The sequence below is a fragment of the Castanea sativa genome, chromosome 9 (assembly GCF_040712315.1).
Source record: "Castanea sativa cultivar Marrone di Chiusa Pesio chromosome 9, ASM4071231v1".
Taxonomy (NCBI): domain Eukaryota; kingdom Viridiplantae; phylum Streptophyta; class Magnoliopsida; order Fagales; family Fagaceae; genus Castanea; species Castanea sativa.
The window spans coordinates 3,365,836-3,392,869 of NC_134021.1; the positions used below are offsets into that span (position 1 = coordinate 3,365,836).

At 33.9% G+C, this 27,034-nt stretch overlaps 2 protein-coding genes across 2 annotated transcripts; both read left to right on the forward strand.

The window, feature by feature from the left end:
* The first annotated feature begins 4,953 nt into the window (after positions 1–4,953).
* LOC142610490 (uncharacterized) lies at positions 4,954–6,360 on the forward strand. The gene is made up of 2 exons (XM_075782302.1): positions 4,954–5,660; positions 5,814–6,360. Exons 1-2 carry the CDS (start codon positions 4,954–4,956, stop codon positions 6,358–6,360), a joined length of 1,254 nt encoding a protein of 417 aa, XP_075638417.1.
* Positions 6,361–9,873: 3,513 nt separating this feature from the next.
* LOC142610488 (large ribosomal subunit protein uL4) lies at positions 9,874–12,735 on the forward strand. Its single transcript, XM_075782301.1, has 2 exons — positions 9,874–11,081; positions 12,380–12,735. Exons 1-2 carry the CDS (start codon positions 9,969–9,971, stop codon positions 12,491–12,493), a joined length of 1,227 nt encoding a protein of 408 aa, XP_075638416.1. The 5' UTR covers positions 9,874–9,968; the 3' UTR covers positions 12,494–12,735.
* Positions 12,736–27,034: the final 14,299 nt, after the last annotated feature.

Here is a 27,034-nt window from a genome sequence, read left to right on the forward strand (position 1 = left end):
GGCTTAGTTGGAAACCCACACTATAACAGAGGCATATCACATTATCACTACTCTTCATTGTGATTTTATGCTGTCAATGGGAATTCAAATTATTGATTTATGTTGAAAGTTGTCATTTATAAGCAGTTCAGTGTCATTGTCACTTGTGTTCTTGGGCGAGCAATTGCCCGTGTTTGCATGTTATGGATTGGTGCCAATAGATACCAATTATAAACAGTAAGTGTCATCGTTACTTGCGTTCTTGGGAGCAATTGCCGTGTTTGCATGTTAAGGATTAGTGCCCATAGATACTGATTATAAGTAGTTCAGCCTTATTATGTGGGTGTGTGTGCGCGTGAAAAAGAGAGAGACCGAAGATATAATTAATAAATTGAGTAATGCTACAGATACAAACTATTTTACAACAATTTTACAAACCCTTGATGTGACATTTGCATTTTCCAAATAGTTGTTGGTAAATAAAAATGTAATGTTAGTAATGAGTCCAGATTAAAACTCGTAAGAATTTGCCACATCAACCGTATGTAAAAATATTGAAAATAGTTTGTGACTCAAGCATTACTCTTATTAATTTAGTCCTTCATTCCCTTGGACAAATAGCTCTGAAATTTTTTCAATAATTAGTGTTGCTATTTTGAAATAAGGTAATAAAAATGGTGCATTAACTATAGTAGACACTGTTTCGATTATGTATATAATATTATATTAGAGCATTCTTATCAAGAGTGTTAGAAATGCTAAAATGCTATTTTTAATTTTTAGTATTTATAACCACAAAAACCTACTTCATCAAAGATGCCATATGCTAAAAATTCTGACATCTTGCTACAGTGAGCTCTCATTTTTGAGAGCGTACTGTAGCAAGATATTATAATTTTTAAATATTTTTAATTCTCTCTCTCCTCAGACTCAGACTCCCTCTCGTTCTCTGTCATCTTTCTCACTCTCCCTCTCTCTTGTGGACTGATTTGTTCCTGGGTCATGGTGCAGTGGTTTGTTGGTCTGATTTGGGTGGTTAGGTAGTGGGTCGTGGGTCCGATGGGGTCGTGGGTCAATGGTCGTGGGTCTGATGGGGTTGTTGGTCTAATGGGGTTGTGGGTCGTGGTAGTGGATCGTGGGTCCGATGGGGTTGTGGGTTGATGGTAGTGGGTTGTGGGTTTGATGGAGTCGTGGGTCCTATAGAGTTGTGGATCTGATGGGGTTGTTTGTGGTTGCAAGTGGATCTAGCTGGTGAGGGCGATGGTGGAGGTTTTTTTTCTTTTCCTGCTGTGGTTTGTGGTGGTGGTGGGTGGATATGGCTAGTGGTTGAGGATGGAGGTTTTTTTTTTTTTTTTTGGCTATGGTTTGTGGTGGTGGTTGTTGGATGTGGCTGGTGGTTAAGGATGGAGGGGGGTTTTTTTTCTGCTATGGGGGAGGGGGGAGAGAGAGAGAGAGAGAATAAAAAATGAATAAAGAAAGAATATTTAAATGAAATGATAAAAAAAATAGAATTTTTGATGTTAGAGCCTTAGGGGTATTGTAAAGTGATGTGTTATATGCTATAAAGTTAAGTTTTTAGATGCTAAAATTTTTAAAACTCTTGAAGAGAATGCTATTAGTCCTTTAACCTCTGCAATGTAAAAATAAATAAATGAATATATAATGCTTATTTATTAATTAATTAATAAATATCATATGCTATATAATAATTTGTTTTTATGTGTATATAATAAAATTTTGAATTAAGTAGATACTTAAGTGGGATGATTTAAAATTTGTTTTTAAATCGTGATTGCATTAAGTAGCTACTTTCTTTTTATGGTAAGTACTTGCAATCTCATTGCATCAAGTGGGATGATTTTGAGTTAACCCTGAATTTTCTAGAAAAAAGTTTGGCTCTAAACATATTTGGAGTTATCTTGCTTCAACCCACAATATGGCGATTAAAGAAATTATCTATGTAGTTTAAGTTTCATGAATATTTTAATGAGTCATGCGACTTATTTAAATAATGCATTTGAATAATCTTATAAATAAACCATTATAACACCCGCCTCACTTGAAATTAATTTAATTGTTTCTAGCGTGGAATTGATGAATTATTTAATTTATTTTGAAGGTGATATTATTTTATATTATGATCACTACAAAGAAAATAAATAAAAGAAGATGTAACGTAAAAGTTATTTTATGGATTATTCATATTAAAGTTTTAGTCTTCTTATCAATTAAGAAAAATGATAAGAGATTAAAATCTATTTGGATTAGGAGTAGTCTCTTGCTACAATGTGGGCACAGAGATTAAGACTATTATGGGCAGGGCAAGGGGATAAAAATTCGAAATACTTTCATAGCTGTGCTACGAAAAGATATCACAAAAATTTGATAGATGGCCTGAGAGATGAAGCGGGCTCTTGGAAAACCAACCTGGAAGACATTCAGATATTCTAGTGAGCTACTATCAATCACTATTCACTACAACGGGCCAGAAAAATTCTTCAAGGGTGTGGGAGTGTGTGCCAAGGGTAATTACGGATGAGATGAATGCCTTATTAAGCCGAAAATTTGAAGCACATGAAGTGGAAGTGGCCTTGCAACAAATGGCCCCCCTTAAAGCCCCTGGTTCAAATGGAATGCCAACGTTATTCTACCAACACTTTTGGAGTACGGTTCATCATGATGTTACTTCTTCCATCCTTGGGTGGCTAAACTCAGGTACATTGCCCCAGTCCCTTAATCATACTTTTATCACTCTAATACCTAAAATTAGCCCCCTTGAACATGCCCACCAATTTCGCCCTACTAGCTTGTGTAACGTGTTGTATAAAATTTTCTCTAAAGTTTAGCCAACCGTTTAAAACAAATATTTGCTTCCATCGTTATAGAACACCAACCTTCCTTTACCAAAGATAGACTTATTTCTGACAATATAATGGTGGCATTTGAGACCTTACATTGTTTGCAACGGTATAAATCTGGCTCCCATGGTTATATGGCAGAAAAAGTTGATATGAGTAAGGCATATGATAGGGTGGAATAACCTTTTTTGAAAGGCGTTATGAGGAGGATGGGGTTCACTGAAGAATGGATAGATCGGATTATGTTGTGTGTAAAAACTATTACTTATTTAGTGTTGGTGAATGGAGAACCTTGTGGCATGATTCATCCAACAAGGGGTATTAGGCAAGGCGATCCTATTTCACGTTTCCTTTTTTTGCTATGTACTGAAGGGTTGAGTGGGTTAATAAAAAAAGCATAAGGGAATAGGGATATCCATGGCTTCTCCCTATGTAGAAGAGGCCTAAAACTAACACATTTGCTTTTTGCAGATGATAGTCTCTTTTTTTGCAGGGCAACAATGGAGGAGTGTGGCAAGGTGTTGGATATCTTAAATGGCTATGAGGATGCTTCCGGCCAAAAAATAAACAGGAGCAAAACTGCACTATTTTTCAGCAAAGCAATTGATGGTACAATGAAAGACCAAATCATTGTTATTAATATCGTTTCGGACCCCGTTTCGGTTTGTCCAGTGGAATGGAATATTTCGGTACCGGCCGATTTCGGCATACCGTTTTAAGGTGTTTCGGATTCCTAAAATTTAAATTATATATATTCTTGTAAAACATAAAATTGTCAATTCTAATAAATAAATAACTAACTTTCAAATAATACAAATCATTTAGTCTTAACTCTTAAGTCTTAAACATCAATATAACATCTATTTAACATCACACAATAAGAAGATTTACAAGACAATAACTAAACATCAAATAAAATTATTTACAACTTTTTTATTATTATATTTTTCCTCACGTACCATATTTCACTTTCTTTCTATTTTTTTTTTCTCTTGTTGTCTCTCATCCACACACGTACACGTCTTCTTCTGTATCTAACCCCTTGATATTTACGCTACTCACTTTTGAATTCTTTTTTTTTTTGTTGATAGGACTCACTTTTGAATTCTATTCCATCTTTATGAGATCTACACTATAACTGACACACTACCTTATCTTTTCATGATTTCATCTTTCTTTTTATTCTTTTACTCACACGCAACTTAGCTCAGTTTTCCTCTCAAGTCTATACTCTCGTCTCTCTTCTCCTCTGTCTCTCTCTGATGGGTATCTAAATTTGTTAAGCATGACTGCGTTAGCCACACCATTCCTCTAGTTCTGATACTGTTTTTCTTCTACAACTCATCTTATGAAGCAAAAGACTCCAGTGTGTTTGAGGAAAGGAACGATGGGATTGATTTTGGTTTGTTCTGAAGATCCAAGTTCAACTTTATGTGCAACAAACTTATACCGGCCGAATCTTTTATTTCGGGCGAAATTAACCGAAACAGCCCGGAATTGCCGAAACACACCGGAACAGGCCGAAATCTTACCCGAGGTGGAATAGAGGGGCTTGCCGTTCCAGTTTGCTTGCCGGTACGAAATTTTTCGGCCATTCCGGCCGGAACGGAACGGTATCCATAACGTTGGACCAAATAAAAGAAGCCTGGGGTGTACCAGAAATTATGCAATACGAGAAATACTTGGGACTACCATCCTTCGTGGGGAGAGGAAAAAAAGCAAGTTTCAATTACATCAAGGAGAGGGTGTGGCAAAAACTTCAAGGATGGGAAGGGAAATTACTCTCACAAGCTGGAAGGGAGGTGTTGATAAAGTCAGTCATCCAAGCTATCCCCACATATACAATGGAATGTTTCAAAATTCCATTGGGTCTATGTAATGAGATTGAGGCCATGATTCAAAAGTTCTGGTGGGGACAAATAGGTGATCGAAGGAAGATCCATTAGGTTAAATGGGAAGACTTGACAAAAGCCAAAGGAGTGGGTGGCATGGGCTTTAGAGATTTAGCAAAATTCAATGAATCATTACTAGCAAAGCAAGCGTAGTGCCTATTGCATAATCAAAACTCCCTATTCTACAAAGTTTTCAAGGCTCGGTTTTTCCAAATACAACTATTATGGAGGCCAAGGATTCAAGAATGGGATCTTATGCTTGGAGGAGTATACTTATAGGGAGAGATGTTATTCAAAGAGGGGCCCGTTGGAGAGTTGGCGATGGAAAAAAAATCAAAATTTGGCAAGACCATTGGTTGCCAAAAAAGCACCCTCCACAAGTATTTTCTTATCCAGTGGCAGAATTTGAAAGTGCTAAGGTGGATATCCTCATTGACTCAAGCAGGAGGCAGTGGAATGAAGAAATGATAGACGGGCTGTTCAAAGCAAAGGAGGCAGAGTTGATCAAGTCAATTCCTTTAAGCCGTGAAGCATCTGAGGACATTTTGTTTTGGCCGCATTCAAGCAATGGACATTATACTTGCAAGATCGGGTACAAGTTCTTAAAAATGGAAGAGGAGCTAAATGGTGATTCACAGATGGCCATTAACAATGAAAAGGAGCTATGGAAAGGAGTGTGGTCCATGTGTGTTCCTCCTAAGGTGAAAACACTGATGAGGCATGCTTGCCGTGAGGCTATGCCTACAAAATGTGCACTGTTCCGTCGTACCATTGCAGCGGATCATTTTTGTGTCCGTTGTCATTCTGCTGTAGAAGACTCCTTGCATGCATTGTGGTCATGTACTAAACTGGACGCGGTGTGGTCAGATACGGAGCTGTGGAGGGTGCGTGGTTCAGCTCAATTTATGATGTTCAAGGAACTATTATCGTGGTTAATCAAGAACAACCACCAGCCCGAGCTCTTTGCAGTCACAGCTTCGACAATTTGGAATCAGCGAAACTGAGTACGCCTTAATCAACCTGCAGATTCACTTCGTCAGCTTCCTCACCTTGCAAAAGCTTGGTTAGCTGATTACTAAGCTAGGCAAGCGAGTAAGGCTACACCAGTACAGCAACCTCGCCGTCCCAGGAATAATTGGAGGCCTTTACCATCAGAGCTCTTCAAAATAAACTTTGATGGAGTTGTCTTCCCACGTGAAAAAAAATCAGTCATAGGTTTTGTCATTAAAGATCACAGAGGCCTTGTCATTGCATCTTGCTCAAAACTAGTTCACCAGGAATTATGCAGTGCTGATGTTGAGGCAATGGTTGCAGGTTGTGCTCTCTCATTTGCACTGGATGTGGGAGTTAAAAGGGCTGGATTGGAGTGTGACTCGTTGACCGTTATTAAATGGCTGATGGAGGAAGAAAGATTGCTGGTACCTCTGGGTCTGCTCATTGAGGATGCAAAACAATCGGCTCAACACTTTGATAAATTACTTTACTCTCATGTTAAGAGGGAATGCAACTTTGTAGCTCATAGTCTAGCTAGATATGCCATTGGCATTCTAGATTTTTTAGTATGGATAGATGATATTCCTCCACAATTTTATGATGTACTTCAAGTTGATTTAATAGACTTAATTGAATAAGACAAGCTCTTGTGGCTTCTCTCTCAAAAAAAAAAGAAAAAAGAAAAATGAGTAGTCTCCTTATTAGTTAAGGAAAACGATAAGAGATTAAAACCTATTTGGATTAGGAGTTTAAGTGTTATTGGAATCCTTTAGAGTTCTAGCATATCTAAACAACCTCAATTTGAGTTTAATTGGGAATTAAAGTCTTGGAAGCTTATTTAAGTTTTATAGGCTTCTTGGAGACTAAAGAGATAAGTTTTAACGGGTTTTAAATTCCAGCTTAAGTAGGAAACGTTAATTCCAGCCTAAGTAGGAAATGTATTTTAACGTGTAAAGTTGAATTTATTTAAGAATTCTAATTAGAGTGGGATTGGTCTTGCTAGACTGAATTAGAGTGTTATTTTGGAGGTACATATATACACACACACACACACACGGAGTCTTTTTAAGTCAGCCACGTGAAAGGTAGAGAGAGATTGCATGATTTTGAAAAAAGAAAAAAAAAAGTCAGTGCTTAGCGTGTAAAGGTTTAGGAGTGGAGAATTAGGGTTTCTCCATATTAAAAAGAATAGAATAGTGTGGTACTAATAGAGCAACCAAGAAGTTTATATTGTACTGATTTAAACATTTAAATATGCATACTTTATTGGAATCATTAAATACATTTTTGACTTAGGATTTATTATCTCATAGTCGTATGGAAGTCTTAAAAATTATATTAATATATTCAAGGAAAAATAGTCTATCATGGAAGTATCTATATAAACGTGCATTAGTTTATTATTTTGAAAGAGATCCTAATATATTTGTGGAGTAGCATCACTATTCTTTATAAATTAAGCCTATATAGACATCCATAGGTGGTGTTCAATGGTATAAATATATATATATATATAGGTATACCAGATTGTAGTATTAGGGATTATATTGCAATTATATAAAATATAGTATAGACATGATGTACATTAGAAAGCTATGTTAGTTTTAATATTACGAAATTTCATAGTGGCTAAGGAAAAGTTTTATAAGATGATTTTTTGGTTATTCGAAACCTGCCCTTATTGAGTTATTTGATCCTTAATTAGGTTCTAGTTGACATCGTTATGGACAATTAAAGTGAAGCTTGGTTTAGCAACTAGAGATAAGTGGATTTCAAAACATGACGTCTCTCAAAACGTGTATATTTATATTTATACATATTTACAAAAGTGAAGTTTCCAAAAACTTATAGCATCGTCGATTCTTTATACATACATGAATTTTATTATTTCTTGTCTGTTACTTTGAAACTATATATGTTAAGAATGACTCAAAAACTATATTTTTACAAAGTATTCATTATATGATATATGATTTGTATTGACAATATTGTAATAAAAAAAAATGTTTTCAAGTGGTTAGCTAAACAGTCTGCAACCTTTGCCAACACAGGATTCAAGTGTTGGTTTTTGGCCGATGTAATGTTATTGTGGTGTGGTACAGTGTTATTGTTTGTTCTTTGGAGCCGGTGTTGCCTCTCTGAGGTTAGTGTTATTGTTTCCCATGGGAATCACCCATCGAGTGTTTAGTAGTTTATGTCTTTGTCTGACTAATATTTTATATATCGAACTACTATTTTATTATTATTGATCTTTATTAGTGGAAAAATTATTCATTACTATATTATATTGTTTTTACCTATTTAGTGTATTTTGCCAACTAAAGTGGATTTTACTTATTGATTTTAGTGTTATAGTTAAATACTTTCTTCCTGACAGTTTTACAAAATTTATTATAATACTGTTAAAACTATATACAAGTGTTTTTGTAAAGATTATATTTTGTCATGATACTATTGTTTTGTTTTGAAAGGCATTCTCATGTTATGTAGTCTCTTATTGAGCTTCTAGATCACCCTCCCCCCATTTCTCCACTCTTTTGGATTATAGCAGTGGAATATCTTTTGGTGGTAAATCATTGGAGCTATAGATTGAAGATTTGTTTTGGAGCTATGTTAGTTGATGGACTGTTTTATTATATTTTTTTAGGATAGTGAATTTAGTATTCGTAAAACAATTTAGGATTGTATTTGGAGACTTTATTGTTAAAATTTTAGTTTGATGGATTTTATAAGAAAGACTTGATGGTTTGATTCTTATTTGTGGATATTTAATTACACTCAGTTCCAGCAAATGTTGATTATTTATAAGACAGGTCATACATCTAAATCCTTGATATGGGTTTAGGGAGTTATAACCATGTAATGAGTTGGAAAAGATAGCTGCAAAAGTGTTAGAAGGCAAAATTTTTTCAAATTTTAATTAGTTTTAATTAAAACCAAAAAATTCTGTTTATGATTGTGTTTAGTGCCATATATTTTATTTACAACTGGTCTCAAAACCAACCAAAAATTGGAGAATTATAGTAGGTTAAGGCTAGTGTAAAATGCAGTCATTTATTATGAGTAGATCCAATACAGACACACGGTGGAGTGTCCTCTGCTGGTGAAGAGTTGTACTGGATTCCAGATATAGTGAAACTTGGGCAGGAATAATTAGGGTGTTCTCCATAATTAGGCATGCTTTACTGTTGCCATTTTCTCTTTATAGTGAGCTGGGCTACAACCTGCTCTATATGGAATGCTTTACCCATTAAGGCTTGGGCCTTTAGAAGATATGTCCGGACCTCATTATTTTTTTCCCACAAACAATCCATTGGGCTTGGTGTAGAGCATTTTCTTCGAGGACAAAGCTTAGGTACAGTATCATAAGTGTTATTTCTTAAGTTTCCATTCTAAGATTCAGCCATGTGGTTACTTAATTACAAAATACACTTCTATCCTATGAGAAAAAATCCACATGACAGAATCTTAAAAGGAGAATCTTAAAAGGAGAATCTAAAGAACAGCACTTAAGTACTGTACCTAAGCCTTGCTCTTTCTTCAAACTCTTATTTTTGTAAATATCATGTCTTCTTGTGGAAATAACAAAGCTCATTAGCTCAATTCTTGGTATAATATTGCCATGAGCATAATCCGAAAATTATGGGCAATTTTGTAAAAACTTATGTTGTTAGATGAAATTTGAATCATTCTTAGGCCAAATATGAACTGAACTCAAAACCCCAAGAATAAAACCCGAAAAGAAAAAACAAAACAAAACAAGCTCCAAGCTGACCAAGCCCAATAGTAAAATGTATGTAAAAAAAGGACAAGACCCAAAAAAAAAAAAACTTTTCTTTTTTTCTTTTTTACGATCGATATGAATTATTTTTAATACTCCAAAAATATCCTATTCTTTAATATATATCCAATTGTAATAAAATAATTCTATATATAAAAAAAGTAACCAATATAAATAGGCGTTAATTTTACAAGCCCAACCCAAAAAACAAAAAAGAAAACATCAAAACAACAAACCACCTATCCAAGTAGACCAAGCCCAACCCAAAACCCTTAAACCAGGCCCAGGATAATCCCAAACCCCACAACCAAACACCCCGGAAACACACACACAAACCCTAGCAACCCACTAAAACTTTTCTCCTCTGTCACTAACTCATAAACCCTAGTCTCTTCTCTCTCTTTCACTCTCTCTCTCTCTCTCGCAATCCCCATTTCCCTCAATCCCCACCCCCCACCTTCACCAATGGCCGCCGCAGTAGCCGCCGTGCGCCCCCTTGTCACAGTCCAATCCCTCGAAGGTGACATGGCCACCGATACCATCACCACCGTCGCTTTGCCCGATGTCATGAAAGCCTCCATCAGACCCGACATCGTCAACTTCGTCCACGCCCAGATCTCCAACAACAAGCGCCAACCCTACGCCGTGTCCAAGAAGGCTGGACACCAGACCTCCGCCGAGTCCTGGGGTACAGGACGCGCCGTTTCCCGTATCCCCCGTGTCCCCGGTGGCGGTACCCACCGTGCCGGTCAGGGAGCCTTCGGAAACATGTGTCGCGGTGGTCGCATGTTCGCTCCTACCAAGATCTGGCGCCGCTGGCACAGGAGGGTGAATGTTAACCAGAAGCGATACGCCATCGTTTCGGCCATTGCTGCTTCTGCGATCCCGTCTCTTGTTCAAGCTCGCGGTCACAGAATCGAGTCTGTTCCCGAGTTCCCACTCGTTATCAGTGACTCGGCTGAGAGCTTGGAGAAGACCTCTGCGGCTCTCAAAGCTTTGAAGCAGATCGGTGCTGCTCCCGACGCCGATAAGGCGAAGGAGAGCCATTCGATCCGTCCTGGTAAAGGTAAGATGAGGAACCGCCGCTACATTAACAGGAAGGGTCCTCTTCTTGTGTATGGTTCCGAAGGCGCGAAGCTCGTGAAGGCTTTCAGGAACATTCCCGGGATTGATATTGTGAATGTAGAGAGGTTGAATCTTTTGAAGCTGGCTCCTGGTGGCCACCTTGGGAGGTTTGTGATTTGGACCAAGTCGGCTTTTGAGAAGCTCGATTCGATCTATGGGTCGTTCGATAAGGCATCTGAGAAGAAGAAGGGGTATGTTCTGCCTAGAGCTAAGATGGTGAATGCTGATTTGGCTAGGATTATCAACTCCGATGAGGTGCAGAGCGTTGTGAAGCCAATCAAGAAGGAAGTGAAGAGGGCTCCATTGAAGAAGAACCCACTCAAGAACCTCAATGCGATGTTGAAGCTCAACCCATATGCTAAGACCGCGAGGAGGATGTCTCTTTTGGCTGAGGCTGATCGTGTTAAGGCCAAGAAGGAGAAGCTCGAGAAGAAGAGGTCGCCAATCACTAAGGTATATTTTTACATCACTTTTGCTTTCAGTTTGTGGCGTGTTATTTTGTTAATGTATGTATGCTTGTTATTGTAGGATTATTTTGTTGATAATGATGTGAAATGAAATGGGTATTGCTAATACGATGTAATCATAATTGTCTGTGTGTGTTCTCATAGGTTATGTTTGTGTTTCTTATATTAATGAATGGGCATTGCTTATATTATGTAAATGGGGTTTATTGTCTACGTTGTGTGCTACGTTGTGTGTGTATGTGTATGCTATTTGGTAACGAATGTGTTTCACCATACATTAAGGTATATATCGATGTCACTTTTTTCCTTTTTATAAATTGTGATTTTGAGATTATTTTGTTATTGATGATGTAAAAATGAAATGGGTATGTGTGTATATTATGGAAATGGGGTTGATGGACAAACATTTTGAATGGTGATTTTCTAAGCTGTGTTTGTATGTGTGTGCTTTTGCGTAATGTGTGTCTTTCTTAAAGTAGTTGTACATAACCCTGGTAGTCCAATTAAAGGGTTTTAAGTTGTATATAATGCAATGGGTGCACTGTTTCTTGAGTTGGCATGGATGATTCATTTGTCTTCAAATTTTGATGTTTACCTTTTGTATAAATTTGTTTCATTTCAAATATGAAAATTTGTCTTTTATAGGTTTGTTTTATTTATTTTGGTTTAAGGAGTGTGGTGTTTTTCTTCAAACTGTCTGTAGTTTCTCCTCCATCTATCTAGTTGTTTTTTAAGGTTATGATGATTTAGGTATAGGAACAATAACTACGTAAATTTTATCTCAAATTTCCAATGCCATGTGAGTTTATTTATCAATTGTGTTAAGATGTTTTAACATTGAATTTCTCAAGTGTTGTTGAAGTGTTCTCATTTCTAAGCCTTGTGTTAGCAGTTATTCCTTAATTAAGTTCCATATTATATACTAATATTTTGCAATTCCTGCTGTTATGATCAATCTTGACTCTCTGTATTTCAACTCATCCATTTTGTTGCCTTTTTCAATCTTGCAGCCTATTTGTATATCTGTATCTTCCATTTTCTTTGTATTGAGCCTGTTATGTAGCTTTTGTTTTGTTATTGCTGTTTTGTTTAGCCTACTCTCTGTAGGGAATATTTTTGTTCATATTTACTATTTGCTGTCTACTGATATCTGCCCAACTTTTTGTCTAGCAGCTATCTTATTGAGTGACAGATTTTCAATTGTAATCTGTATTCTTGTTGTTTTGCTTGATATTTTAGCAGTTACTGACTATTATATTACCTTGTTTCCTTTGGAATGTTCAGGAGGAGGCTTCTGCCATCAAGACTGCCGGAAAAGCTTGGTACCAGACTATGATCTCCGATAGTGATTACACAGAGTTTGAGGTTTTCACCAAGTGGCTTGGAGTTTCCCAGTGATTTACTATTCTGTTTTTGAATATTCTGTAGACCTCAATTTATTTGGTGTTTGTTTATCTAGAGTTATTATAATTTTTTTAACAGTTTTGAGACATGATAGTTACTAGGTGGGAGGAAATGGGTGGAATAAGATATTACCTAAATATGTTTTTTTACCTCCACTTATTGCTATCCATTTCTGCCAAGGATGAAGAGCTTTTGTTTTTGCAACTGGAATTAAATATCTTAGGTTTTGCGTGCAATAGACCTATCTAATGTTGCGCTATGCAATACTACTATATTTTGTTTTATGATTCATTTTTCTCTAATTGATATTTCCTTTTAAAAAAAAAATTGCTTAGTAAAGTTGCATTCATGTTAATAATCAGAATATAATTCCGAATTTAATCCGCGAGTTATTGGATTCTGATAATTTATTTGGATAAAGATTCACTGCGTTCACTCTTATTGTGAGGATACTCCTTCGATATGATTAAATGAATTATGGGATATTTAGGCCTAGATGCTTGTCAATTATTTTTAATAATTCGACAATGTTTACATTTGTAATTTGTTTTTCATTTGGGGGATCTATACGGGTTGTTTTGTGACGTTAAAGTAAATATCAAAATGATATATTTTAAAGTCTCTAGAAATTTTGTCCATTGCACTTGTAGGATTGCACCTCATGAGAAGTTTGTAGATAGAAAATTGGCAGAAAATGCATATGATCAGTTAGTCTGTTTAGAAGATAGAAAATAGATACTCCAAAATAAGGCAATTCAAACCAGCCTCCTTGTGTGGGTTGTGTTTGGTCGTTCCTTTATATTTTGGATGAAAAGGTGTACACAAAAAGAAGGGAACTAGTAGAGAAGGATCGATAGCTTCCTTCCTATTTTCATTTCCTCTAAAATGTATGTTTCATTAGTTAGGTTTTTTTTAAAACAAAATGACTGGCTAGATAATTGAGTTTAAGTCAAGAAATTGCAATTAGGAAAAATGTGAAAATACCTATTGAACCTTGGATCAAAATCAAACCCCAGAACTATCCTATTGTACTTAAATTTTAAAATTTCAACCTTTTCTGGTTTTGTTGGACGATATTGTGTGTCATTCATGCATGTGATCCAAAGTGGATCACAAATCAAACCCATACAGACAACCATCTCAAATCACCCCAAGCCACTGTGACCCAAATCCATTCAAACAAAACCCATTCAACTTCAATTCATGCTGCCACTAGATAACCAAATTTCTAAATATAAAAAAAGCTTCGCCACAGGCAAACAATCTCATTACTTGGAAACATGCCACGGCCCACGACGATATTAGAAAAATGGGGTTGTTTGGAAACTAGTGGTGGTGGACCTAGTCCTAGTGGTCATGAAGCGAGAACGTAGAGATGGGTCATGTTTTGGGTCAAATTAAAAGTACAACGAGTTAGTTTAATTATGAACCAAATTTCACGGGTACTTTCACATTCATGCTTTAATAAATATGAACATCTTTATCCTTTATCTTGATAATGATCTAAATAATAATTTTTACTTTTAGTTGATGACTTATGTTCAATTATACATGAATCATCGGTTTCCTTCTAAAAGAATAAAACAAACCTATAGATATTAATTATTCATAGAATAGAATAAATTGGATGTTCACATGAGAGATTAATAGTAATGACGTCTTTTGTAATGTCCTATGTCTTCCTCCCTTGCTATCTACTTACTTCAACGGTAATGGCAATAGCATTTTATCATTGGTTACAATAAAAAAAGGGGAATTTGAGGTTAGGTTCTAAAATTGGAAGAATAAAATATACCACTAACCTGAAATACTCTCAACATAAACGAAATACATCTTAATAGTAACACCCAGCCAAAGACTCTACTCCAGATATGCTAGAGAAAAACAAGCGAAACCTTGTGCACGAGCCACAAGATTTACGAGTAATAATGCGAAGGAGAAGCAATACTGGATTATAAACTATATATATTCAACATTAGAAACAATAATTCATATCAGACTGGTGATATCTAGTTGATTGATGAGAGGAATTTGTATTTGATTGTTAAAGCTACTTTCCCATCAAATTCTACACAAAATTTTCTCTAAGATTGTTAAAGATCATTTTTTGTTGTGATGTTTTGAATAAGAGATTTAGGATTCATATCCTGCCTACACCAAAAATTGATTAGTGTTTTGATCAGATGATAAAGAGCTATTATCAGGAACAAACGCTATAGGTTGAAACTCTCTCAAAAAAAAAAAATTACATCTAACGGTGACATTAAATATCACTACAAAGAAAATAATTTAACTTTGGATTTGAAAAGGCTACTGGACAATATAGTAGAATAGATGGGTGCAGCCCAAATTTCACTGATCAGAGTTGTTCTTGGATTCGGTTAGTTGGTCCAGCCCATTCACATGAACTGGGCAACATTGCCATCATTGATTATTATTATGGATGGCAAGAGCTACGACATTTTTACAATAATTTCATAACAAATATTTAATAGATAAAAAAGTAATGTCAGTGGCTAGGGATGACAATGGGGCGGGGCGGGGTCGAAGGATGGGATATTTACTCCCGTCCCGTATAGATTTTTCTTGCCCCATCCCTGCCCCACCCCGCATGATGGAGAAAATTTCTTATCCCATCTCCGCCCCTTAAGGCCTTGCGAAGACCCGCGAAGCCTTGCCCTACACCATAAAACTTTATTTCTTGTTAATTTTCCCTATAACTATTACCATTTTTTTCAAATAAAATGACATGTTTCAATATTAAAAATATACTTGAAATTATAAATAAATTTATCCTAACAAATCAAACTAATTTTTAGCAAAAACTAAATAATATTATCTAAATGTTTAACAAGACAATGTCACAACAAAAATCTCATAGTATGACACAAAAATCTCATATTATGTTAATGATGAAAAGTAAGTTGAGACAGACATATGAATCATGAATGAAAAGAAAAGAAAAAGTTAAAATTGATACCTTATTTCCAACTTTGCTTGAGAGAAAAGAGAGGTAGAACCATGTTAGGTAGAATAAAATAAGCTAATGATATTTTTGTTTAAATAGTAGGATTTTAGAGTATGAAAAAAGTACAACTTAATCCTTATTAACGCAGAGTGAAGCGGGGATGGGGTGGGTCTAAAAAGTGTAAACTCATCCCCGCCCCGTCCCGTGGTGCAGGTCTAAAATCTCGCCCCATCACCTTTACGAGGTGGGGACTGGGGAAAACCCGCACAGGGCAAGGTGGGGAAGGACGGGTCAAGCGGGGCGGAGAAAAATTGCCATCCCTATCAGTGACGATCCAGATTATAACTAATACTAATTTGCCACTTAAAATTTTTGTAAAAATATCGAGTACCAAACATTACTCGGCCGTGATTTATGCATGAAAAAAGTCAAAACAATACTTGAAGTGTGTGGAAAGTATCAAAGGACCAAGAGGGAGTAGCCCAGGTTCAATGGTTCATGCCAGATTCTCTTTTCCAACGAGAGACGGATAACGTAAATTTATGAAATTTAGGATCCGACCTAACCTATATTGGACACATTCTTTAATGTCAATTGGTTTCAACATTTTTAATTTCGTGTATGGTTTATAAACGAGCACCATTGTATTAAACTATTGTCTAGTGACTTAGTAATATGTGGCCAATACCAACAACTTGATTTTAGTTTAATCTTCCTTCATGCTTAAGAGTTTTGTTGTGTCATACCCACAGGTTGGGATGTGGTCTTTCGAAATTTGTCAAATTTTACCTATTGTTGTTCCCAGCTTGTGGACAAGAATTCTACTTGGTCGATTGTTTGGTGTATGATTTATAAACGAGCACCGGTGTATTGAAAATTTTCCATTCTCATTTTTAAAAATTTTCTCACTTATTATTCAATGGGTTGAGATATTTTTTTTTTTTTAACTTTCAATCTCAACCATTAAGAGCAATTGCATTGAGTGCAATACCTAATCTCAATCCAAATGTTAATGAGAGTGATCAAGCTAATATGATCGATTAGTCTCGTTAACATTTGGTTCAATAGTAACTTATATCACGATATCATGCTTCTTTGATTTTGGATTATAGGACACTCATCAACAAAAATTTTTAGATGAGGATGGAGCACTGTTTTCATAAAGCAAACAAATGTGAGGCCGCCTTGGCTAGAAAAAGCTTGGATTCAAGCTAAGATTTTATGTTTTTTGATAATCTACTTATGAACTTATGTATACTGTTATTTTATGATAACTCTAGTCTATATTATGAGAAGTTGCCGTCTCTGCATGCAAACTTGTTTAGCTTAAGTTAATCCAATAAAATTTCTACTACTACTACCAAAAAAACAAATCTGAACAAACTTATCTGGATTTTACTAATCAGTAACAATTTTTAAAAAAAATCACCCAATTGCAGAGTGGGATGTTGTACCAATAAGTCAAACTATATGACCAAACCTAATGTGAGACAACCTAAAATTTAAAAAGGAGGGGAATGGTCAAAGCCGTCCTAAATCCTAAATTGATCATATCTTCCGGATCTCAATGATTTTGTCAAGAGAATATTGTAGTCTTGAAAGTCCTTTTTGTTTGTCGAATGTATTAGTACATGTGAAGAGGGACATTAAAAAAGATAACCCATGACTTGTTCTAAATGGACCTACTTTTGTAATAAGTTAGGGCCAATCCCATGCTTGATTTACCATGGTTGTCAATAGATTATAAGTCCATGCATCTTTCATTATTTTTCTCATATCTTTTAAGATTTCAAAATTATTATTCTTAATTTAAATTCAAATAAAACATATAAAATTGAAGTGTGATTTATTAAATAAAGTAAATGATATGTTAAAAAAGTTATTAAAATTGTATCTATTTACTTTATAGTTTTGACGATATCGTGGAATCTTTCTTAATATAATATATAACAGTAGAGAAACAAATGACAAGGAAAGAATAAAATATTTTCTTAACCTACTTTTTTCTTAAATCCTAATTTGATCATTCAACAACGAAGTATTATATGTTGGCCCTCCAATGAAAATAAATAAATAAATCAAAGTGTTGCTATTAGGCACTCTTTTTTCTTAGGGTTAAAGAAAAATGATAGGGACAACCAGTTCAAAGAAGATCCTATTTGTAACACCTACTCACTTTTATCGAATAAAGCAACACCTACTCACTAAAGGGTCAATACTTGAATGAGAGGTGTTACGTTTACAACAATTTCACAACAAAGTATAAGTAGTTAGTTGATATTGATTCAAATTTAAACCAAGCACTAAAATTACTTTTTTGCCCCAACAATAACAACCAGTAATAACTTGCCACTTAAAATTTATTGTAAAAATGTAATGAAAATGTTGTCGATATATAATTTTTTACTTGAATAATATAGATAGTCGATCGGAAGGTTCATAAAAAACAGGAACACCTACCGCTAAAAGGGTAGGTGTCTATACACACACACACACACACACACACACATATATATATATATATATATATATATATATATATATATATCTTCTGAATAGAAAAGTATATATTGTTGGGGTTTGAAACATGCTCTCTTGCATGTGAAATCAACCAAAAGCTTACCTTAACCAGTTAGCCCTAAAAGGACTTCAATAACATCAATTGCTAAAGCATCTAGAGTGAACCAAAGCAGAAGTGTTCAAATTCAATTCATCCACCCCCCCCCCCCCCCCAAGTAAACCACATGAAAGTAAGTTTTTGGTATTAGGCTACCCGCATTAAAACTTAGTTCACTAATAATTAATAGAGAAGGATAAATAACATGAAACATAAACTAAATTCATGTTTTTATTAAAAAAAATCGTTCAACTATTTAGCCCTATTAGTCTATAAATTATAGAAATTTAAGACAACTAAACCCTAACTTCATCATACTATTAAAAAAATAAGGAAAAATACCCAAAATGGAAAAAATAATAATAAAAATGTTGTTCAATGTTGCATATGCATAAGAAAAAGATATTTCAATAGCAAAGAAACTAACATAGTAAAGATACTAATATTTTTTTTGGAGAAACTAGTAAAGATACATTAGATCAATCAACATTTGACTTCAAAATTTGCTAACATCCAATGGACTAGATTTATTTATTTTTTTTTTAAATGCCAGCATTTAACACGCCTAGGTATTAAAACCCTAATACCCATTTATCTCAATCTCAAATTTCATATCCCAAATCCTAATATTGTCATCGACCTTAAGCATCATCAAAACCCATCATCATCAATCACCAATTAACTCAACAAACAGGAGTTCCACGATGATGTCAATAAATACTAGATGAGAAAGAGATGATTTCATTGCCTAGATGATAATAAAGACTGATTGATGGAGGAATGGAATTCTGACAGTTGAAGAGAGTGAAGATTAATTTCATCAGTGATGATAGAGAGAAAGTATTAATTGTGAAATGAGAAGTGGTGTCTCTGGACAAATTATTGATGAGAAGTGAGAAAATATAATTGTTAGAGAATTATAGCTACTCAATTAATGTAGTGTAAGGCAAAAAAAATAAATGGAAATGAGAAAGTGAGAAAGTAAATTTGTTACAAAGTTAAGCTAGTCAATTAGTGCAGCGTAGTTGGGTGGGGGGATATTCATTGGATCAAGTTGGATTAGCCAGGTTGAGAAACATAAACCTAACCTAGGGTTTGATATTTTTTCAAAACCCAATTCACCTCACTAACTCAATGCATTGGGTTGGGTTGGTTTAGTCAAGTTGGTCTTGAATTAATGCACACTCCTAGTTAGATCAGAGAAGTCAATTCTTCCTATGAAAAGATCAGTCTTAAATTCATCCTACGAAAAAATGAGTGGTTTTGAGAGGAAAAGAACAACACCCATAGAATAAATTGATGATGACAAGTATGGCTTGAGATAGATGTTTAATGTTTTCTTGTTTGGAACCGATGTTTTCTTAAAAGCAATATATCAGTACACTTTTCAGCAAACGTTGTTAGATGATGGGAAAGTCGAACCTTAGACTTATATTTTCAACTATATACGCTTAACAACCCCACGTTATTGAAGTAGTAAGTGCTAGCAGAAGATTCCAAAGTCCAGTCTATCCTCTCCCTCATATCCCTTGAAAACTTGTGGTCCAAAACAATGCAAAATCAGCCAATAATTTAGAGATCCTAAAATCAAATCTAGATCACTTTCTAAAAAACAATAATTATGATAATATTCAATGTAAAAGGGAAGGTGAGTTTGAACATTCAACAAAAGCACATTCATTTGTTTTTTTTCAGAAGAAAAGCATATTCATATTAGCGTGTGTTTTTAGTAAATACCATAGATAGTATACTCCATTTGTCCCACCAAGTTAAGCAACTAATCGAACAATATATAATTTAAAATATATATATATATATATATATATATATATATATATATATATTTGATGAAATGAACCATATACAACCAACCCGTACATGTACAAACACAATGATTTAAAAATAAAAAGGAATATTTCTTCTCCTATGTCGGCCACCACCTCCAATTGAATTTGAACCTTAAAACTGTCCACGTTGTCAACTCAACTCATAGAGGCACCAAACCATGCCAAAAGCAAAGTTGATCAAGTGAGCATGGCTAATTGTAAAACGAAAACGATTTTATACAAGTGAGAACAAAATCACGTTTCCCTCTAAAATAGAAAAGAGTAATGTTACCGTGGCAAAACTATTTTACTCACCACATCAACAGTTTATAAAAAAGATAAAATTTATATACAGTACTTTAAATGTTGTTCCTTGGGTTCTCCTCTTAAAATTCAGATATGTGACTACTTAATTAAAAAATATACTTCTATTTTATGAGAAAAAATATACATGACCGAGAAACTTAAAGAGCAACATTTAAGTACTGTACCTAAATATCGTTCTTATAAAAAAATATCTATGTTTGCGGGAAAGTGTAAAAAACAGTTCATGATAAATGGGCATCTGAATTTCATGATCACATTGTGTGAACAAAAATTGGGCATTCGTTTTCTGAGTTGAAATCGAATGGCAGGGTCAAAAAATAAATAAAACGTGAATCGCAAGCAGTACTTTTTCATCGTAAAAGCATGAAGAAACGTAACGGATCATATATAGTACATGCCGTTTCGTTTGTTGTTACTTGTTCGGTGGATATTCAAATGGCTGTTGCGCATGATGTTGTTATTCAACCATTTTTTTCGCAACTGCCAAGCACATGTCGGCATTCTTAGTTGAAAGCGAAAAAAAAAAAAGGACAATTTCCGTATTATATTATAGCCTCCCTTCTTTAACGCATATGAAAAATGAAAATAGACATGGCTATCAGACCTGGCTTTTTCTATTATGGCTGCTGTTATTGGTAGAAATTATGTGGGAGACATAAGTTTTGCCCAATCATCTTTATTACTTCCTTTTTCTTGACCCAAAAAAATAAATAAAAAAATAAAAATAAAAAATCTGTATTGCCTCCTATGGATCCTTGGATTGGTGACTCCTTACAAGTCATAAAAGCACTCAATTAGCTCTCCTCAAACACTCCATAATTCCTAGCTCAATTTGTGACATATGTTAAGGGACATATTAATTATTTGGCTCACAACCTTGCTTGTTAAACCGTTCATCACAAGTGAGATAGGCCATTAAACATCTTTTCTCTTTTAACCTAGATCTTCTCCTCCGGTTATATAGATGAGTTTGGGCTCTACCCCTCTTTTATCTTAATATTTTATTTTTATTTACCAAAAAAAAATGCACTTCAACAAGAATTTTTTCAATATATTTTCATTCATTCTTTATTTTTTATTTTTTTTATTTACAAATTGAGGAACAATAATGAATATTGTTAGTAATTAAACTCTTTCGTTCCCTATCTTCTCACTTTTTTTCTTTATTGCAAAACTAAAAAAAAAAAAAAAACAAAATGGATAACTCTATCCACAAATATACACAAAAAGCCACCCACATCCATAAATTAAAAAACAATGGTATGTATATTTGCATAATATTGTAGCACCATGCAAATGTTAAAACTTAAAACTTCTTCTTTCATTCCTCTCTCTCTCTCTCTCTCTCTCTTCTCCTTTATATTTGCTATTCTTAGTGTTGGTAGAAAATATTTTATTTTAATGTGATGGAATGCAAAATAAAAAATGGAATGTACAATGTGTTATAAAAGTGGTTAAATAAAATAAATAAAGTAGTCTTTTTTTTTTTGGTGATGCAAAATGAGTTTTATTATTATTATTATTATTATTATTTTGCAATCTAGATGGGAATGCAATAACAACTGACGATTTTTCTTTGTGGTTGATGATGTGTACAAATGTTGTATTTTTTTTTTTTTTTTGGAGATATTACAAATGTTGTATGTTGGGAACCAAAACATGGCCCCAAGGTGAAAATTTTATTTATTTTCCACCTTGACCATGTGTCTCAAAAAATTAATTAAGAAGATTAGAGCATTCTCATTTGATAATGTAAACAAAAAAAAATTTACATCCTCAAAAACTACTTTATTTATTTTACATGCCCACTTATTTTAGCAGATTGTATTTATTTTTGCATTCCCACTCCATTTTAGCTTTCTGGCCATATAAAGGTGTTTTAAGCATTTTTGTGAACAATGGGAACTATTTTACATTTTGGCACCTAAGATGGGAATGCTTTGTTTCATGTAGCATCTCTTAAAAAAAAAATGTGGGGGCTCACCAAATGTCAAAGGGGGTGACCTATGAGATCATTTTATGAGATAACACCCCTCAATAGGTGTATTTGTTGTCTTACAAAAAAAGTAATTACCAAAAATCAGTTTTAATTAGCTCAAGTAGTAAAGAAAAAATTTTGTTCTTCTTAAAAAAAAATCGTTTGTCGTCAAATAATAAATCCGTAATTCCAACATTACATACATTAAAAACTAATTAATGTCTTAACTTGGTAATAAATGCTATTATTATGTAGTGAACATCATTAGTTCACCAAAAAAATAAAATAAAGAAGTAATCAACAAACAAAAGAAATTCTTACAAATAATTTTAATGTGTTGGTTAGGAAACTTGGATTCAAGTAGGTATGGACCCAGGTGGAGGTTCGGGCCCCCCGAGTCCAATTTCAAATATATATATATATATAGTTATTATATATTTTATTTTTGTAGTTGGCCCCCTTTCTCCCAATCAGCCTAGCTAGTCTAACCTAAATAGCAATTATCTAACCCAAAAACTTAACAAACATAATAAAAACATTCACAATGGTGATTGTATTTTAGCAAAAAAACTATTTTACCACCAAAGAACCAAAAAATCATGTGTTATAGGAGAAGCTAGAACTAAATTCTTTTGCAACTATAGTTGTGGGGGGGAGGGAGGGATCTGAACACAATGGACAAGCATTCCAATTGCTACCCAGAAACGTACAAGTGGAGGGGTCAGACGCACTAAGAGGAACTATATAATGTAAAGACACCCCTTCAAGAAAGGGGTTGAGTGATAGAACCTAAATAAGAGAAAGGAGTGTATCAACTTGTATTAAGATTGGGGCATATAATATATGAACATTGCATCCTCAAACAAGCCCAAGGAAGAGTTTTTACTTGTTTTGTGTTTTTTTTCATCATATTAAGAGTCATGACTTCATTGATTTCATACTTGGACCACACAAAGCATTATAGTTGACTTAGAAAGTTCATTCTCTTATAAATTAATTGTGTTGGGCCAGAAATACCCAGTACCACTATTCTAAGTGGGTTCGGGGACCATTTTTGAGCTCTTATTAGTAAACTGGTATAAATACTAGTTGAATGTAACAAATTGTTAAAAATAAAATAAAATATTTTATTAAGATTATATCTCTCTCTTCAAATAAAAAACTCAAATTCTCTCTTCTTTTATTATTTTAATAAGTTGTTTATATTATTTTAAATGAAGTGATAAAAAAAAAAAAAGACATTTGATATTGCATGTATTGTAAAGTGAAGTGATAAAATTGATAAAGTAGCTTTTTGAAGTGTTAAAAGCTAAAATATTTAGAACCACCACGTGAATGCTCTAACTTCAAAAAAAAAATCCTAGCCAACTTAGGGTCTGTTTGGATAAAACTTATTGCTGAAAACTGAAAACTGAAAACACTATAGCAAAATAATTTTTAAATGGGTAAAAAACACTGTTCATGCCAAACGTTATTGTTCATTGGCCTAAAATTACTGTTCATGGCCAATGAACAGTAACAAACACGCGTAAAAAAATATATAAAAAAAAGTTGGACGTGGACGCGCGTTTGCGCTATCCAAACGCCCTCTTAGTATGCATTTGGCTTCAACTTAAAAAGCCAGCTTATTTTACTATTCAGTTTATTTTTGGTACTATTCATGACCCCACAGCACTTTTTGGTACTATTCATGGGTCCTACTATACTATTCATGGGACCCACGAAACACAAATTATTCATCAGTTAAAAACTATTCATGGGACCCACGGGCACTATTCATCATTTAAAAACTATTTTGTTACAGTATTTTTAGCAATAAGTTTTCAGCAATAAACGGTATCCAAATAGACCCTTAATATTAAAAAAACATTATTTTGTTTTTGTTTTTATCTTTATTGGTAGATGATTGCATCTTAATATATTTAGAAATAACGATTTTGTGTATTTATAATTTTTTAATACTATATGGATGCTTATTCAATTTTTTTTATCTCTTTATACTCCAACCTTACTAGCTTAAAATACTGGATCCGTCCTCAATACAAGGCCTAGTCGTTTATATGCAATCTAGAAATGATGCAAGACATTATCTTTTCTTTTAAATTGAATCGAAATAATCAATAGTTAAACAATGAATCAATGATACGTAATTCATTTACCGAATAACTGTCTAACTTTTTTCTTTCCTCATGCATCTTATTCCTCTCTGCTCATTGTGGATGTTTTATAGTGAAACGATATATCTTCCATTTAAAAGGAAAGCATATCGCATTTAAATCGGTAAAAAAGTGAAGAGATCTAAAGAGGAGAATAATTTACTATCTATTAATTATGCTTATTATTAGTATGATTATTATTTAGTTGTAATTACCATAACCATTTAATAGAAACGACTGTCATTAAATATTCTAATCGATTATGGTTACTACTATTTACTATAGCCATTTAATTGAACAAACTTTCATTAATATTCTAACCTTGTAATTCAAGTAGGCGTGACCCCCCCTAAAAAAAAAAGGCTTGCTTTTTTCATTGAATAAATAAATAAATAAACGTATCAAAATAAATAAATAAAAAGTGACCATAGGTGTTGCACGTTGTGACATGTAAACTGTAAGAATTTAATGCAATACGGATTTAAAAATCAAAAGCAGTAGAAACCAAAACAAAAAGAGCTTGTACAAAAAGAGCACGTTGTTACACGATTTATTCTAAAAGTATGTTATTTTTATTTTTTATTTTTTTACTGTTAAGGGACTAAGGAGTACTATCATGTGTTACACGATTTATTTTCATAGTACATTTCTTTTTTTTTTGAATTGTCATAGTACATTTCTTTTTGGAAAGGTATCCTCAAACTTAATTTTAGTAATCTTTCACCGACGTTTATATCTTTGCAGCGTTAGCTTTATGGATATCTAAATGTATATATTTACTTTGTTACGTGTAAATTAATTTATAATACTTCTTTATTCAATTACACAGAGAGAGAGATGATGTTAGAGTTTAATAAAAATTTGATAAAGAAATGATTTTTGAATGAAAGTGAGTGATTTTGAAAAATGATTGTGTAAAATAAAAAAACAAAAGGATTTTATACTAAAATAAACAGTAATTATTGTTAAAAGCTTAATTGAATGCTTTAATATAGTTTTTGCCTTCAATTTACTAATTAAAAAATTACAAACACATGTTCATTTCTGATTTTTTTTTACTATATAAAATTTGCATACTCCCACTTCTCTACATTTTCTCATTTTGCATTAAACACTAAATTCTAATAATTGAAAATTTCAATTAAAAACACTAATTCCTCACTTCATACTCATTAATCACATAAAATTTTGGCGAAACTACAATATTGGTCCTTGAAATTTATCCTGTGAGCGCAATTAGTCCCTCAAGTTTCAAGTGAGCACTATTAGTCTCTCAAATTTAAAACATGAGTGATGTCAGTCCTTTCATTAACTGTCGTTAGTGTTATTATCTATATGGCTAATGGAACAATAATGTGGTATCTTTTTATTATAAATGTTTTATAAAACTAACTTGGTAGCTCTTTTTTTTTTAAAAGAAAACTTAAGGGTCAGATTTTAGTTTTAAAAAACAAGATTTAAAATAAAAACTTTCAAAATTTCCAAATGTAAGTCGACTGTTCATCTCCATTCTGCCTTCTTCACCAAATCATTTATTTTTCCATGAGTTCTGTAAGTGCACAATTGCGCCTGGACCCAAAAACACACGTGAGCTCAGGCCCAATGAGCCTTAAACAATGAAATTTGTAGAGTGTGGGCTCGCAATCTAGTTTAGTGATATTTGAAACTTGATGAACATGCTAAAATATTACAGTATTTGCAAATAATAGACAAACGGGGCAAAGTAAACCTCCTCGGACGTAAGCCGATGACAACTTATATATTATTTCTCTTTTTTTTCTTAAAGGTCACAGTTCTTAATATTTGTCTCCCTCTTTCTTTACTCTCTTTCCTCCTTAAATACTTCTTCTTCTTCCCTCTTTATCCACGTGTAACACAGATCAACCTATTAGACACTTGTCCCATCCACCACCCTCTGGAAGTCTTTAAATGATAGCAAGAAGGCTGACTTCTACTATTCAGGAGTCACTCCCTCAATAATGCGGCCAGGGAGGTAGGTGCAGGGTCTTTAATGTGGAGGTAGCAGCCTTTTTCTAAGATATTTCTCTCACACCGTTACGTCTGGAGGGTGCTTAAATCCTCCTCTTAACCAACGGTTTTTTCAGAACTCTGCCTTGATCTTTTTGGCGAATCCCAGGGTCATCGTGGGTCTGTCCAAGGAGATATTCGTCATCGGACGAATCCTCGGACTCTCGACTCATGGGCCGACCTACAGTTCTAGGAGGCTTTTAGTCTAAAACAAACTAGCGCCCATCAACAAAGCTCAAGGCTCAAATACTTACTTAGGTCCTTTTAGTCCCCACAAGTTCCATTTGCTTTATTTTAGATTTTAGATTTTTTTTCCCTGGTTTTTTTTTTTTTTTTGAGGTTGAAAAAGGCAAGAGTGGGTTTATTGATATTGTTGATTTTTTTTGGGTTTTTATTGCCTTGGATACCAAAGCAAGAGTGGGCCTTTGTTTGTTTTGTTTTTGGGTGTTTTTGAAATTTCACATACCCAATATGAGTTTGGTATTTGAACTTTCAAACACCATTCCTAGTTTTCTGTTTTAGTCCTTAACTATCATTGAATCCTCTTTATATATATAAATATATATATATTTTGTTGAAGCAATTGTATGAGAAACAATTGCGGTACCTTAGTAAAAATATGGCCTAAATTTGGA

What these genes read in the sequence shown, in the direction of transcription:
- LOC142610488 (XM_075782301.1), top strand. Translation starts at nt 9,969, where the DNA reads ATGGCCGCCGCAGTAGCCGCCGTGCGCCCCCTTGTCACAGTCCAATCC. An exon ending in AGAGGTCGCCAATCACTAAG is followed by an intron (nt 11,082 to 12,379) that starts GTATATTTTTAC and finishes TGGAATGTTCAG; the next exon opens with GAGGAGGCTTCTGCCATCAA.
- LOC142610490 (XM_075782302.1), top strand. Translation starts at nt 4,954, where the DNA reads ATGGAGGCCAAGGATTCAAGAATGGGATCTTATGCTTGGAGGAGTATA. An exon ending in TTCAAGGAACTATTATCGTG is followed by an intron (nt 5,661 to 5,813) that starts GTTAATCAAGAA and finishes TTACTAAGCTAG; the next exon opens with GCAAGCGAGTAAGGCTACAC.